The sequence below is a fragment of the Plodia interpunctella genome, chromosome 21 (assembly GCF_027563975.2).
Source record: "Plodia interpunctella isolate USDA-ARS_2022_Savannah chromosome 21, ilPloInte3.2, whole genome shotgun sequence".
NCBI classification, from domain to species: Eukaryota; Metazoa; Arthropoda; class Insecta; order Lepidoptera; family Pyralidae; genus Plodia; species Plodia interpunctella.
In genome coordinates this window covers 1,360,586-1,377,875 of record NC_071314.1, presented here as the reverse complement: position 1 = coordinate 1,377,875, position 17,290 = coordinate 1,360,586, and the positions used below count along the sequence as shown (strand labels likewise).

The window sequence follows — 17,290 nt, the reverse complement described above, 5'->3', positions numbered from 1 at the left end:
GATGAAAATTTAAAGAAAAATTGATAATGTAAATAATGTTGCCATAGTATGAAATTGAAAAACTGCTATGATAATAGTTTTATTTCTTTAATGGGAACGAAAAAAATGTGAGAAAATGCACTCAGTTCTGCAAAATGCAAAATCTTTGGGAAAAAAATATAAAATAAGATGTTCAGAACCAACGAGATTTCATAATGGTGTAAAAATGGATTCGGAGCCATCGTACGTAAGATAAAGTAATTTATACTTAAATAACAATTTTAAAAAATGTAATGTAAATCAAATTTTGAATTTGTTTCAGTGAAAGTAATCTATTAATAATCACAAAAAGAGATCGTTTGAAGTTATTTATCAAATTGTATTGGAGATCAATTGTTTTGATTGCGACCCCAATTATACTGCTACCCGTAGCCTTTATAGGTGTAAATAATGTAAGTAATAGCTTCACATAAAAAATATATGTAGAGGAAAAAAATTGTATATAAAAAAAATATATAGATTCACGCCACGAAACGAAGAAATTCGCTGGAAGCTCAGTATATATCTATACATACTAGATGATCAGTCAGAGGGCACTTTCATTGGTTCTCAAAAATTTCACCAAATGTATTAGTTTCATAGTATTTTATTTAAAATGTTAAAATCAGTTGAATCAATATCTTGAATAGAACCTATGTTTTTAATTTAAAACCTACAGTTTTCTGTCATCAAAGCTGTACATTAGCCTAAGCACACTGACTGTGAAACACGTGCGCGTGCACTTTTTAGTGTGGAACTTTTTGAACGCACATTTGATCTACATTTTCAGCTAAATATTCGTTACAGAAAAAAAATATAGTTTAAAAAACACTAGACAAACACGCTTTTATAAATGTATATAGGCTTGAAATCAAATTAGTATTTCAAAAATTTATTTCACAGGCTTATAGATGTTTCTATATATTTCTTATAAGTATAGTTTATTGGGTGACCGACGTTTTGCATCCAAGTGCGACATCCATGGTTCCAATTGGTTTTTATTCTTTGATTCATATGGCGAAAAAAGAGTACGTTACTCAGGTATGTTATTTAATTGACATCCATACTAATATCATAAATGCGAAAGTCTGTCTGTCTATCTGTATGTCTGGCTAAACCGTTGGACCGATTTAGATGAAATTTTGTATGCATGTAGTTAAAGACACCCATTCAAACAAGTGCTACTTTTTTTTCAAATATTAACCCCCAATTGACTATAATGGTTGTTTAGGGACGTGGTTCTGGAGCGAAATAAATACTCGATCAGAAGGTAGGAATCGATCGAATCGAATCGAATCGAATGAATTTATTGCACAATTGTAACTGTATATATACAAAAATATTTACAAAGAGAAAGCGTATTAACCAATCAAAAAATCGGAATTATTCTTCGCTGTCTTTGTCCAACGCATGCTCTCCTTGTCGCACAGTCGCGTGGACCGATGCGGCGCGCGGCGATTTCGCGGTATCTATAAATAGGTCCCGCAGTGGCGTGGCTCTTTCTTTCCATGGCGAACGGCGAGGCGAACGGACGTCTGCGTGTGCTTCACTCGACGACGGCGGCGAGCGCGGCGATACATCGCGACGGTGCATGAAGATGATGCGTTGTAGTTCTTATCAGAACTGAGTGCATATTTCTTGACGAACTGGAGACTGGGTCTTGCTTGTGAAGTGCGCGTTCTTCACAGAGCTGCGTACTTTCTCTGTTTCTTTGCGGCGGAGTGAATAAATATAGTGCTTGTGCTTTGTGTGTGCTTTTCCTTGGTTTTGGTTATATGCTGAAGGTAACGGTTCGGTATGGTAATAGTGGTGGTAATGTTGTGGTAGCCACAGTTGGTAGTGAAAGTTTGTATGAAAATCATGTCCGTTCGTTCTGTTTCGCAAATAAATTCTCTATGTTCAGGTTATATTCTACCCGTGTACCAAATTTCATAACAATCCGTTCAGTAGATTTAGCGTTAGAGTAACAAACATACAGGCACGCATACACACATAATCACAAACTTTCGCATTTGTAATACTAATTAGGTATTATATGAGTTATTAATTTTACAGGCCTACATAAAAAATGAACTCCTTGATTGTTTAGCTATCATGATAATCGGTGTGGCAATAGAATACAGTCAAATAAATAAACGTGTCGCGTTAAAGATTTTAATGCTATTTGGCTGCTCACATTACAGGTAATATTAAATACTGAACTCAATCCCCATCTATGGGAATATTTTAAATTAATGTTTCTAATCACGAGTTCTAAACCTCTACATGTTGTCCGTGTTATAACTCTAATCCATACTATAATATGTATGTTTGTTTAATCAAAGTAAATTTCATCAAAATCGGTACTTTTTATTTATTCAGTGTTTACTAGGGTTTACAGTAAAATTGTGCAGGTATCAACACGAACTCAGGTTCATCCCAACACCCTTACTTTGATTCAGGCTGAGTTTTCTGCTGTTTTTTGGGACCATGATCTTATCCATGTTTGTTACGGACATATTAGCTTGTGGTCTCATGATGCCTCTAACCAAATCTATTCTTATGGAACTAGAAAATGTAAGTACGCCCGTCTGCTGATCAATGGTAGGAAACAAGATAAATAAATAAACTAATCACTACTTGAATTCCACAATTATAGATGGGAATACTTGAAATGTACGAAACGATTGCTAAAGCTAAACAAAAATCGGTTTATCATGAAGTAAAGTGAGTAACTACTTACCATGTATCTTAATTTATCTACATTTATCGCGATATTGATTTAATTTTTTTTTATCTTGAAAGTATCTAAATCTCTGGTTTTGTTTGTGTAATCTATTATAGGTATCACTTATCACTTTTAACCTTTTCAGACAACTAAGACCTACAGATTTCACAATATTTTATTTCTTAGGGATTGCATATTCGTCTTCAATAGGTAAGAAACAGTTCTGCTAGATACAAAACAATTTGAAACTATCGTCATACCTTGGTCAAACATGTGTTATATAGGTATATTGCCGCTATCTACACAATCCTAATATCTTTTTCAGGGGGCATGGCATCTATTATTGGCAGTCACGTCAATCAAATCATGAAATCGTATTTTGAACTGTAAGTAGAGTAAATTCAAATTCAAGAAAGTCATTTGAACAGTGTTGGTCCCTAACATGCCAAAAGGGCTTACCATTATTGTTTCTTACAATATTTTTTTCTAATAATATATAAAAGTACATAATGTACATAGTCAAAAGGTATATCCAAATAGGTTATGATTGTCATCCAAGTGCTGATTATATATATACCTATATATCGATGTGAAACACAATTAACTTACACAAAAATATATGAGTAACGAGATGACAATGACTTCATAATTACAAATCTATAAAACTACTTACCTATGTTATTATTAAATAAATTTATCAAGACACTCTACCTGTCTAACCTAAAAAAAAAATATTTTTTATTTTTCAGCATATTTCCTTACGGACCAAAAATAGAGTTTCCACATTTCATGCTCCTAAATCTTCCAGGAGTTTTGTTGCAGGAGACTCTTTTATATTTATGGATGAATTCTTATTTCTTGGGAATGTTCAGGTAAATAATATCATGCTCAAGTATATTTTCATCAAATTCCACAGAAATTGTAAATAAATTCTGTCAAAAATTGCTTATTACAACTTCGTGATATTTATACTCAAATAAAAACTGACATCAACGACATTCTTGAATATTTGATTTATTTAAAGGGCAAATAGTACGATAGCTCTTGAAATAGGGATGAGCGAAGAGGAGGTATCGTATATCAAGACATTGTTGGCAATCCAGTACCAGCAATTGGGCAAGATCAAATTCCACGAGTTGGTAAGAACAGGGCATGTTATATTTATGAACATTATGATATATCTGGGTAAGAGAGAGCCACAGATAAGAACATTACATTGAAGTAATGTTCTTATATCTGTGGTAAGAGCAGTAATATTTGTTTTTAAATTGTCAGATCTCAAGCTATTGTATTATTGGAAGAGCTAATATTAAATTTGCAGCTGGAATGAAAAGACACAGTGTCACCTGTTAATTAATTTACCCGTTTCAGATTGTAGGCGCAGTAGTAATATTGACAAGTATACTTCAAGTCAGCATAATCGCTTCTCAATTTAGACAAACGGATCATATTTCTTTACACAGGTTAGTCTAATTTAAATTATGCGTGATTTCGTATCTCACATCTAAAAACTGATGTGAGACGTTTCATAAGAAAATTAGTAATTATACTTACAATATTTTGTCACGAGATTATAAGGATTTGCTCTGTTTAATAATATTGGATTTGTAATTGTTTTCTTTTAAGCCACATTAAAACATCAGCACCGTGTCTTATAGGCATAATTCTTCTCTTTGCAATACCAACAAGACTAAACTTCTTGGACTTCTTTAAACACAGGAATGGTAAGATATTTTATCACGTGTTTATGCCTACCCCGATGGGAAACCTGCATTATTATGACACGATGCATACTGTACTATAACATGTTTTCTCTTTTATATGTATCTAAGTACAAGGTACAGCGTGCACAGATTCTACTAATGTTAATGTATATACGAACTAAGATAAAGATATTATGTATCTTCTCGAATTTTCTGTTTAGATTCATCTGAACCATTACCACAATCTTCAAGTAAGGCTTGTCTGAATTGGGGTCTAATAAAAAGGGATATACATTGGAGTATTCTATTTACTATAGGTAAAAATTAAACATTTTTAAATATTTACTGCCGAAATTTATTATCATTCAATTCAAATTTATTGTAAGTATATACCTATAATATATACCTATGTACATAAGAAAATAATTTTGTTTATAGGTGGAAGTTGCTTTGTTTTTGAAGCGTTAAAGGACTCATTCATGACAGTGGAATTCGAGAAATTTCTTTTTATATTTAGTTCTTTGTATCCAACGATGTTTATCCTAGTGGTTATCATATTTTGCAAAATTCTTACGGAGTTCGCAAGCAATCCTTGTGTTGTTTACTGCTTAATGCCGAGCATTGCCAGATTGGTAAGTGAATTATTGTTAAATATTATAGAATCATGTAAATTATTTTGGTGGATATCGTTTTTTGGATTTGAGGTTAGGTACATAAAAATGGAATAAACCTCATAAACTAAATATCTGCACCACTAACTAACCCACCATTATTTGCAACATATTTATTTCGTACTAGCGGCCCGTTCCGGCTTCGCACGTGTAAAATCAAAATAAATTATACACATAAACCTTCCTCTGGAATTACACTATTTAATGGTGAAAACCGCATGAAAATCCATGAATCAGTTTTTGAGTTTATAGCGGACTGACAGACGGACCCGGCAGAGTTGTTTTATAATATGTAAGGATTCCGGTACATCTGGCAACACAACGTGATCATTGACATTATTTTTGTACGTGATTACCTAGGTATGTGAAAGTGGAAGTATCAAAAGTCTTTGTCAATGTCTGGTCTTTGTCATGTCAAATGTCAATGTCAAATCGAAGAACAACGCGCGGAGCCCTAATTTAAATAAGCATTAATTTAGGTAGAAAAATTTCGTTTTGAGAAAACTTTGGAATTCGGTCGGAGAAGAATTTCAAATTGATTAAATGGGTTGACCCTGTTTGCACGCAGGATTTTGAATGTTCTTGAAGTGATTTGAATCACAGTGGCATATAATATACACATCTCATGTGAACGTGTATCGTGATTTTAGTGAACGTAACGTTAGCTTAGCTGACGAAAACATGGAAAAGAAAAGTAAGAAAACGATAGAGAAATCATGTGCGATTTATTATTGCCTGTCAACATCAACGCAAGAAAAAAACAGGCGCTTTTACAAATTTCCAACAAGACCAGACATGTAAGAAACCAACTAACAAGGGGATGGCTGGCTTTTGAACACGGAAACCTGGTCTGAGTAACGAACGAAAAATAAAATTTTTTTTAATAATAACTTAATTTTGTGCAGAGTTGGTTTACTTAGTTTCACAGTGATCCGAACAATTTAACTGAAACTTAACTTTATTGAAAAAAAAAAAAACAAATATACTATCAAACAAGGTTACCATGTTCAAATATGTTCAATTTCAAAACAATGTATGTTTAGTAAGAAATAGATGAATTACTTTTCAGAGGCAAAAAATGGATCGAAGTGACTGGTTGTCACCACCACAATTGAGGTTTAAAAGTCCGCAAGATCTTGTCCGTGGTAATTATTACGTCTGTGATTTACATTTCCAGTCTACTGATACTGATATAAAAGGCAAATTGAATGTAGATGCTGTACCATCTCTAAACTTAACACTCCAAGATGTTCCTAATCCCTCTCAAATGACACAGACAGATGTCCCAGACTGTATAAGAGATGCAGCGTCACTATATGACATGCTGAAGTTTCAACCAGGCCCTGCATCTAAAAAAAGTATAAAGAAAGACAATATTCCTTATCACAAATGCGTATCAAATATAATACAGCAATTAGGTGTATTTCATAACTTATTTAAAGATAATTACAAACATGATAGGAGATTCAATTTATTTGCTTTACAATTATATTTTGCAAGCCCTTGTGTGTACAGGGTGTTAGCCAAAACATTGAATCTACCGATCAAAAGGGAATTGCAGCGCATGAAGTTTGGAATTGGCACAGAACTTCATCCGAATGTATTGCAATGTTTAAGTTCTAAAGTTAGCAATTTAAAACAAGCAGAGAAGGATTGTGTAATTTATATGGGTGTAATAGCATTGAAACCGAATTTGTATTATCATACGAAAGAAGACAGAATAGTAGGTTTTCATGAGATTGGGGGCGTGCAAGTTGCTGCACCAGCTACAGCTACGTTGTCATCATGGCTAGAGGATTATGCTCCAGTTGGGAACAACAGATTGGATACAGCCTTCTGTCAGAAAACGGAGATCGTGAAATGCTCAACAAGTGGCTGGATAATATCTTGTGGAACCTAATAGAAATTGGATTTAATGTACTTGCATTGGTGTCCAATCTAAACTCTACTTTATGGAGCCTAGCAAAAGAAAGAATTGTATCATTTGACAAACCCTACTTTTATTTGAATCAGAAAAAAATATATTTTATATTTAACATTGTCCATCTTGCAAGATCACTGCAAATCGCATTAACAAAATATAATTTTGAGTTTTTGGATAATAATGGCAGTAAATTGACAGCTAAGTGGAATGATATTGAAACGTTTTACAAACAGGACATACAGAGGATATATCGTCTCACCCCTAAATTAACAGAACAAAATATTCATCCTAAAAAGTACCAAGTTGAGGTAAAAACAAGCACTGAAGTGTTTAGTAAAACCGTAGCCGCAGCGATGTATGTCTCCATAGAAAGTGGACAGATGGATGATTCTGCTTTAGGGACAGTAAAATTGATAGAAATAATTGATAAAGCTTTAGATACACTCAATTCCTCTGTGTCAATTGAGTATAAAACTGAAGATATAAATTTAGAGTCCTTTTTGACTACAGTCACAGTCAGAAATAAGAACAATAAGAAAATAAAGTCGATGAAATGTCTGGAGGGGTTTAAAGCGACATTTGAGTCTATAAAATGCCTTGCAAGAGAGCTTCAGGCTAAAGAATTCCAAATATTTGAAATGAAAACGGTGAATCCGTTGGATGCATTTTTTAAACAGGTCATGGGCATAAAATTCCGGAGACCGACACCACTAAAGTTTATTAAAGAATTTGCAAAAGCATTCAAAAAGAATGTATTAAAAATGAAAAGATCTGAACAAAATTATGATTTAGGCCTCGAGCAATTATTGAAAACAGTTGAACTGATTGATTGTATAGAGGATCCAGCTGTGAAAAATTTTACATTAATATTGGACACTAATGACTACCGTTTGGAATTACCTGGCAACAATTCGATCCTCACAGTCTGCAGATACCTGATCAATAGATGCTTCGAAATTCACAAATGTCAGAGATTGAGTCGTGTAAAAAAGAACGTGGTGATGGACAGTGAATTAAAAACTTGTGCTATTAACCCATCCAATAGTTTTATTGACTGCGTAAGAGAAATAGATGATCAACTGAAGTGTTGCTTTCAGCGACCTCTCTCGGACAGAATTGGAAATCTAATTTTAGCACAAGTCAATGATGTTTGTTTTGTTGAATTTTGTGAATGTTTCCCAAATGAATTTATGAAAAAATTATTTGTAAGGTTCCGCATATATCACATAGTACAATATAATAATAGATTGTTTAAGGAGTGTAAACGAAAATATTTTCATATTCCAGATTATTTTACTGCAACTTTGTTTAGGAAGGTATTTTGATAAATTTTATTTCCAAAAAAAATCAATTGACACTTAAAACCATGAAATAACAAAGTAAGGCATGCACTACCTTGACACCTACTTCTTGACACGCCTTTCTTGTTGTTTCATGATTTTAATGTCAATTGACCGAGGTATCGTTGAACCACCGTTGAATGTATATAAAAAATATATATACACCCGAACAACCTCCTCCTTTTTTGGAAGTCAGTTAAAGAAGTCAAAAAACTTATTACGTGTAAATTATAATTTCAATAACGAGTAATTTGTAACGTGCAAGGATATTGATTTGTTCAATAAATAAAATGCTTATTATTCATCCAAATTATTACCTATTTGCGAAAATAAAGTCCGCCCCAGGAAGTCCTGCAGACGCGGAACTTGTTCACTGACAACACCAACGTGGCCGATCTGTTTTTTATAAGTAGGTAGTTCTTATGGCCGAGGAACTTTTTGTGCCATAGACAATTTCAATAAAAGCATTAAAAAAAATAATTTGTTTAATTTTTGGTCATTTAGGTACACCTGAGTATCTTCATTCATCAGAACTTTCTCATGTTTCATCTTAAACGTCTCTTTGGAGCTACGATACAAACCATACTTAATTCATCCTGGACGGAGTCGAAACAAAATCTCTAACCTAACCTAACCTGTCGATTTAAATATGTATATATTTATATATTAAATAAATAAATATAGTAGGACAAATCACACAGATTGAGCTAGCCCCAAAGTAAGTTCTAGACTTGTGTCATGGGATACTAACTCAACGATACTATATTTTATAACAAATACATATATAGATAAACATAAGACCCGGACCAATCAGAAAAAGATCATTTTCCATCATGACCCGACCGGGGAACGAACCCGGGACCTCTCGGTTCAGAGGCAAGCACTTTACCACTGCGCCACCGAGGTCGTCAAAAAGTTGCAAATAATAAGTGTCAATAGTTCTTCATTGTCAATTTGCCAGCTCCACACTGTCGTCGTACAGTTCGCCAGCTCCACACTGTCGTCGTACAGTTTGCCAGCTCCACACTGTCGTCGTACAGTTTGCCAGCTCCACACTGTCGTCGTACAGTTTGCCAAACTTTGGCGGATTCGATATACATTGCTGGTACTTATTTCATTGCGGTAAATAAAAGCACTACCTGCGCAATATTCACGCCTTCGCGTCGGCATGTATCTGAGTTCGGCGACAGTGTGGGTCTGGCATTAGGCTTATAGGTTGTCAAATATATACCTAATATTTATGCAGGTAACTTTTTGAAACTATACTGCCTGTACGGGATAATACATTGGGAGTATTTTGTTTACACGCTCAGTCGATGATTTTAAACAACTTGCTTCCATACGAAAAGTTGTTCAGTACCATAGACTAAACATGTAGATAAAACAATGCCGGTATATAAGAAACATCCTATTTACATATAGGTATACGGACAGACAGCTATAATTTCAGGCTATAAAATCCAACATAAATCCCCATTGTCTGATGATGGCTGCGTCTCTTTCTTGCGCTCTGCCGTTTCACCTCATCACTGGATCCCCTACGAATGCTATGGTGGCCGCTTACGTCCATATACGGCCTAGGAAAATGGTAAATACGAAATTTTTAACCAGTATAAAGAATATACACATACATTTTACTAATGTACAGTCTACAACACATCAAGTACACTGCATATGGCGCGGTAATTGCGGCGAGTTTGCAATGAATTTGGGTAGGTTGATGTGCTGTTGACTGTACAAGGGACGCAGGCTTTTCATAATTGAATTAAACACAATTCTCCTCAAGCTGAAGATAGCTATTTGATAGAAAGTATTTTAGTTCGACGACCTCGGTGGCGCAGTGGTAAAGTGCCTGCCCCTGAACCGAGAGGTCCCGAGTTCGATCCCCGATCAGATCATGATGAAAAATTATATTTTCCTGATTGGTCCGGATCTTGGATGTTTATCTATATATATGTATTTGTTATAAAATATGGTATCGTTGAGTTAGTACCTCATAACACAAGCCTCGAACTTACTTTGGCGCTAGCTCAATCTGTGTGATCTGTCCTAATATTTATTTATTATTTATTTTTCTCACTAGTCCTATGATTTAAAATAATAGAACAAGTGTAACTCTTTAGTCTCACCTGTTCTTACCCCACATTTTCACTCACTGCCACTTCTGCCGCTGCCGGAAATATTTCCCTAAATACTTCTGCGCGAGTTAGCATTTACACCCAGCCTTCTTATTCTTCTCTCTCTTTCTTCTTTATTTATTAACTTGCAAATTTCACAAATTAACATATTAATAAACGAATTACGTTACGCTACGTTTTGTTACCTGATTACAGCAGGTAACAAAACGTAGCGTTGCACGTTCTATTTTGATCGAATTGCGGCGGCAACGAGCGAGAATGTAAACACTCGCTCGTGCTTTCTCGAAAATGCGACAAAACTGACAATGGTGGGAGCGCCGGGCAGCAGCAGTGACAGCGCGAGTAACCTATTTACATACTCGTGCTGCCTGGGATCATCTTTTCTACTGAACAATTTCATGGTAGAACTATGCCACAATTCACTAAAAAGAAACGCTGGCCACCAAAATACTAGTCGTACACGTTTTGTATAATGGAGAACTGTGGGCTTAGTGCGTGTTTACATTTCACTTCTCACCATCGAATCGATTCGAAGTGAGACGCAGCGAACCAACCAATCGCATTGCAGTGTGGTTGTCGTTGCGTCACAATGGCGCAATGTGATTGGTGTGCCCGCCCTAGAACAGGGCCACTCCATATCCTCCCGTGAAACTCGTACGAGACGAGTAAGGGATTGAATTAAAAAGAATTTTGGCGAAATGTGATATGTTACTTTAAATTTAAAAAAATATTTCTACAAATAAATCATTCATAATATTTTTTTTCTCAGATGTACGCGGGAATAGGCCCCTCCGTGTCTGGAATCCTTATAATTTGGTTTACAGTGGTCGTGTGGGCTAAAGCTATTTGGACAGACATACTTCTGGAGCCGGAGTGGTCGAAACTCAATACATTTGACTCATTAAACGAACATTATTAAAATATTCGGTGTTCCATTTATGCGTAATCGATTTTAAATAGATTAATAAAAATAAAACTAGCAACTAATTAACACGTTTTATTTCAAATAACAATTACAAACCTCTCCTATTTACACCGATTATACATTTGTGACAATTTATAGCATACTATCAGAATGTTACAGAAATAGTTATCACTTGATACGAAGGCATCATTTAGCTATTTTACCTCAACAGATGTAAGCTAAAATGAACCGTATTGGAATAGACGAAGCATTCTAAATCGTTTGTAATCAAACCCTGCATGTGTTTCTTTGACACGGTAAAATGTATCGTAATAAGAAGTAAATTATGTCGAAAACTGTGTGCATAAGACCATTATTGTTCTGTAGTCAATCCCTTATTCGTAAAATGTTAAAAACCTTTACATTAATATAATATAAAACCAGTTACATTAATATAATATAAAATCATTCATCCATGTCAAATTATGTAAATTGAGATTGGGACAAAACGAAAGCATTTGCAAGTAATAGAGGATTTCACTTAATTTTACAGATTTAGCATTTATTTTACAAGGATACACATAAAACGTATTTTCAAAAATGGAATAGAGAAAAACTGGCTGATTAGCTCCAAAACCATTTAAATAAAGAAAATAAGTTTATTTTCCCGTTGTGACTGTTTCTTTAGGTATATATATATAAATCTTGGAAATGCAGTGTTCACATGTTATTAAAGTAATACTATTAAACATTGTAAAAAAACTACAGTAGATGGCATTCAATTACTTTTTATAAATGTAAGTAGGTATACAAAATATTTATAGCTAGTTATATATATTTTTCAAAAGCAAATAATAATATCACTTTTCAAAAATCACAAAATGTAAGATATTGGTAACTTTGTATTTTTTTTTTATTGTTGCATTATCTTATTACTCATTATTGTAATGAAAGAAACTGTCCCGTAAAAATAGTCAGATTGTAAAAGTTAAATTAAATTCGTCTATTATTGATCAGATCCAATGAATAAAATTTCACTTAATGCATTAAAACAGGAAGCCTAGGAACCTCTCAATTATTGAAATATTAATAATAAGGTTTATGCAACAAATGTTGTTAGAAAATATAAAAAAAAGAATCAATTTACTTTTTTTTATATATATATAAATAAAAATATAAGATTTTTTTGACAACAATTTGATGCACATGCCTTGAATTTTTAATTAAATGTATTTATATATGCTTAAAACTATTTAAGTGTTACAATTAAATCTTAAAAATATTTTCTTTTTAAATACGAGTATAAAATTATGTCCTCACCCGCATTGTCCTATAATTTATTTACATAATATATAGGCTGACTTTTTCCTATTTCTTAATCTTGTACACATATTATATTTTAAAATAGACACAATTTTTTAAATATCTTCGTGGCAAATGAGCCCAAGAATTAATTTAAATATTATTTTTGGTAGCTAAAAGACAGCCCATATTTTGTACACCAATATATTAATATAATTAATTAATATTATTATTATATATAGCATATTTGGCATAATATCCATTCCTTCAGTGTATCTCCTTTCTTACTGCATTATAAATGCTATATTTAAAGTATATACAATACAATATATAAAAAAAATGGATAAGTAATATATTTTTTTTACGAAATTTGAATGTATTTACCCAGAGATTTCACATTTGAGATTACGAAAAACCAATTTATCATGGTTGCACTATATATAGTTGTTCTTTTATTTTTAAAGTTTAATCCAACCAACGTTTGTAATAAAAATGAAAATTTAAGTACTCTTTGTATAAAATTTAATACATTTGTTTATCAAAATATTTTTTTTTTTATAAATCTACGAGATTGCGTTGAAAAATTCACAAATTCTAAAATATTTCAGGCACTAAATAAAAGTCTTTAGAAAGGCATGTACCATGTTTACAATTATATAGCTACTATACGCTTAGTCAATAAGGTTTCAATATTTAACTACATATATAAAATGATCATAGTAAAATATATTTTTACAAAAGATAATAGAGCAAATTTGTTTATTATTATTTTTTTTTTGTTCTATATTTCAAGTCATTTGATGTATAATTTTTTCTGAAATCATAGTGCATAAACTAGTATTTTTTTTTAATAATTAGACTGTGTCTTATAAATATGCATATAACATTATGGCGACCGACTTATGTAAAAAATGCTTATGGCAGATAACAATTAAAATAAATAAATACGCGTTTAGTGGCACCAAAGAACAGTAATTGCTAAAAATATAAAATTCTTCAAACATTTATAGTAAAAATTGTATATTCACTTTTTCGAAAGCCCATCTTAAGCATCTAAATTTTTATCAGGTGGATTTTATCGTATTTAAAAAATGATACAAACTATTTTATATTCTCAAAAAATGCTTGAAATTTCAAAAAGAAATCTGAGACACACCTTCAATTTGAAAATAACTGTTTTTTTTTATTTAGAGAATTGTTTACACCTGACTTCAAAAACTCCTTTTAATTTTTCTTTTATTTTATACATGATACACGCTTAGGTATTACTATTATGTTGGACCCACAGAAGCAAATAATAACTTGTTTGATCACAATAAAGATAGAAAATCGTTAAAAAAAAATTTCATGTTCAAAAGAAATTCGATTTAAAAATTGGTTTCGAAAATGGTCAAAATACTAGTATTTTTGAGCTATTTTCAGCTTATTAACGGTACACCTTGCCATGTATTTATCTAATAAAAAAAAAACATTTGCGACGATGACATAATTAAGCTTGTATAAAATATCCCGAATGAAACATATATATGTATACATGTCAAATTAATATATATATTTATTTTATTTGAATTTATATATAATTTTTATACAATTCGAGTATTCTTGGACGGAGTTGACTGAATCAATAATGAAACATAAATACATAATAATGACGCTGTGACTAAACGCAGCATTGCCTTGTGAGGTCCAACGTTTTTTCACATTTTTACCCTATATGTTTTAATTTAAATCTAAAAAACAGTCCGTGTACAGCTTACTATATTACTGACAGTAGTGTTTACTACTGCAGGCAAAGAGCAGTTGAAATTCGTCACAGTGTTGACTACATCAGCTGTGATATCACAATTTATAGTAAGATTTTTGGCTACGTTGGAGACGGCGGACGCGTTGGTGACGGATAATGGCGGGAAAATGTACGTACCCCATGTGGGGTACGCGGCCCATATGAGTAGCGTCGTGATTAGTTTGGGCCCAATGCCGCCTACAGCCTGCAATATAAACATTTCATTAAAAAAATTACCGTGTTTAAAACTAATAAAAGTATGAAAGTAAATTAAGATATAAAGGAAAAAATCGTCGTATCAGTATGTGACACAATAGAAACTATTAAATTATTATAGATAATTTCGGCTGAATCATTGTCTGAAACAACTATAAATTAAGCAAACACTAATAGTCATATTTTTTATAGCCTGCATTTTGTGTCCCACTGCTGGGCAAAGGCCAGCTGTTATTTTAAAGTGCAAATGAGTTAAAATAAATATAAATATGTCCGGACAAATCCACACAGATTGAGCTAGCCCCAAAGTAAGTTCGAGACTTGTGTTATGGGATACTAACTCAACGATACTATATTTTATAACAAATACATATATAGATAAACATCCAAGACCCGGGCCAATCAGAAAATGATCATTTTCCATCATGACCCGACCGGGGATCGAACCCGGGACCTCTCGGTTCACTGGCAAGAACCTTACCACTGCGCCACCGAGGTCGTCAAAGTCGTCAAAGTTACACATGATGTCAGATGCAAGAAAGTCAGATTTTATTCAAGTCGCCTAAAAGCATCTGACATGACTTTTTACGACTATTTACCGCCATCTAGTGGCAGGTAGTCTTGTACACACTAGTGAACTAAACTGTCCACCAGTGTGCAGGTTTCCTCACGATGTTTTCCTTCACCGGAAGCAAGTGGTGGTCGATGAAAACTACTATATCCATTCATGTATAGTCTCGCTATTATATACAGGGTGACATTTTATACATTGGCAATATTTTGTCTATTCGCTCAGTCCATGATGAACAACTTTTAGTATGGGGGTAATTGCGAAATCGCGAAAAAAAAATCAGCTGTTCTATACAAAATTAAATACCTAACTTGTGAAAAATGTATGGATCAGCTGGTTTTCTTTTACGCGATTTCACAGGTTGCTTCCATACGAAAAGTTCGACGAAAGAAAATGGACTGGGCATGTAGACAAAGTAATGCCAATGTATAAAAAGTCATCCTGTATATAATAGCGCGACTATACATGAAATGCTCGTTAAACACAATGTCACAGATTTATTCACTCCATAAGAAATATTTATGCAAATTGTATTGACCTATTTAAATACTATTAATTTCGTTGTGTGACGTGTCATTATTATCACTACTTTATTGTACTAACATTTAATAAATTTAATTTAATTTTAAAACAACTGGCTGAAGTCCCAAACATATGAAGAAGTCGAATCACTTTTATCTAGAATTAATTAAATTCCACCCCATAATGTTTAGTTTAAATTGTGTCATTGCTTTTTGTTAATTGCATGTTTGTTCCTATTATTTTTAAGCATTAAATTCCTATTATTAAGCATTAATTTCCTATTATTTTTAATTCAAGACAATAAAGAATATTATTATTATTATTAATAATTTTTTAAAATATCTAACTTGTTATAGACATTGTATTGTTTGTATACATACTAATCACAATTTCTATTTTATAATTAAATGACTAGCATACAGGTGTTTTGCATATTATGTCTGTTAAACTGTATAACAGACATAATATACACATACATACATATATATATATATATATATATATATATATAACCAACAAACATATATACATTTGTATTTGTATTTTGATAATTTTATGGGTCTTTGTTACCTGCAATAAATTGATTTTATTTCTTTTATTATAAAAAAAAAACGTTGCACTCCGGGAGTGACGGCGGAAGTGAAAACTGTGAATATTAACTTTGTGCACTTTTTGACGTCTTACTAATTTTCGATCATAATCGATCAGGATCACGTGTCCCTGACGAGAGACTAAACATTTTTTACCCGTAACAGAAAGTGCACAACGCCGCCAAAGAAGTTTTCACTACAAAAATAAATAAATAAATAAATGAAAGTAGACATACCATTTTCGAGGTGGGTATGTGTGCGACGCCGGCGACGATGGCGTTGGGCGGCGTGCCCACCGGCATGTGGAAGGCCATGGAGCAGGCCAGCGCGGCCGGGATCATCAGGTAGCGCGGGTCGATGGACAGCCGGCGCGACTGCACGCGCACGATTACATTACATACAATTATAGGCTTAAAACCTAACCTTTAACGACAAGTTTCAAATCGACACAACATTTAAAACTTGAAAACTATTGGACTAAACAGTCTAACATGACCGTCATAAAACGTCCCATTCGATTATTATAACGATTTTGACAACATCAATACATGTATATATACCCTGCATATACAGATATACAGAGTTACTGGTATCTAACGCATAACCTTCCAAAGGCGCATAAGGTACATAGAGACTAACATCTTTTGTTCTACGACTTTTGTCTAAACGTAATAAATACAAAAAAAGAAATAATTTTTAATGTCGTTTCTATAAAACGTTAACTCTATGTTCGATTCCGCTACATAACGCTACTGTACTGTCTCGTGTTGCTTGGCTATTACATACAGTTAACATGTGTAGAATCGCAAATTAGATTGTTTTTTTTTTTTACGAAAAAAAAAGTTGCTTGTTTTGATGTACCCAAGCAGTCTTTAGCAGGTTTTGCGTTTGATACCAGTAA

The 17,290-nt window shown here is 33.0% G+C and overlaps 2 protein-coding genes across 10 annotated transcripts in view; one reads left to right on the top strand and one right to left on the bottom strand.

Annotated features, from left to right (window-relative positions):
• Positions 1-10: 10 nt before the first annotated feature.
• On the top strand, positions 11-12,515 carry LOC128679347 (protein I'm not dead yet-like). 6 transcript variants are annotated; one of them, XM_053761509.2, is made up of 16 exons: positions 11-222; positions 302-431; positions 922-1,059; positions 2,074-2,201; positions 2,460-2,574; positions 2,657-2,724; positions 2,871-2,935; positions 3,051-3,111; positions 3,475-3,597; positions 3,750-3,864; positions 4,097-4,188; positions 4,352-4,449; positions 4,650-4,745; positions 4,867-5,060; positions 9,814-9,951; positions 11,271-12,515. In XM_053761509.2, the coding sequence occupies exons 1-16, from the start codon at positions 116-118 to the stop codon at positions 11,418-11,420; spliced, it is 1,818 nt and encodes a 605-aa protein (XP_053617484.1). In that variant the 5' UTR covers positions 11-115; the 3' UTR covers positions 11,421-12,515. The 6 variants fall into 6 exon arrangements, with proteins under 6 accessions (XP_053617484.1, XP_053617485.1, XP_053617486.1 ...); XM_053761510.2 differs by lacking the exon at positions 9,814-9,951; XM_053761511.2 differs by lacking the exon at positions 11,271-12,515 and having other exon boundaries at positions 9,802-9,895.
• The window catches only part of Indy (I'm not dead yet), a 40,462-nt gene continuing 34,657 nt past the window's right edge, over positions 11,486-17,290 (bottom strand). For all 4 annotated transcript variants that reach the window (XM_053761513.1, XM_053761516.1, XM_053761515.2 and 1 more), the window contains exons 14-15: positions 16,626-16,763; positions 11,486-14,695 (exon numbers count right to left, since the gene is read on the bottom strand). In XM_053761513.1, coding sequence (XP_053617488.1) covers positions 14,438-14,695; positions 16,626-16,763 — 396 coding nt within the window. In that variant the 3' untranslated portion in view covers positions 11,486-14,437. The remainder of the gene's footprint in view (positions 14,696-16,625; positions 16,764-17,290) is intronic.

Excerpts from the sequence above, each read along its gene's own strand:
- LOC128679347 (XM_053761506.1), top strand. The coding sequence starts at position 116 with ATGCACTCAGTTCTGCAAAATGCAAAATCTTTGGGAAAAAAATATAAA. Across the intron at positions 432-921 it reads CCTTTATAGGTGTAAATAAT|GCTTATAGATGTTTCTATAT; the intron begins GTAAGTAATAGC and ends TTTATTTCACAG. Across the intron at positions 4,189-4,351 it reads GATCATATTTCTTTACACAG|CCACATTAAAACATCAGCAC; the intron begins GTTAGTCTAATT and ends TTTTCTTTTAAG.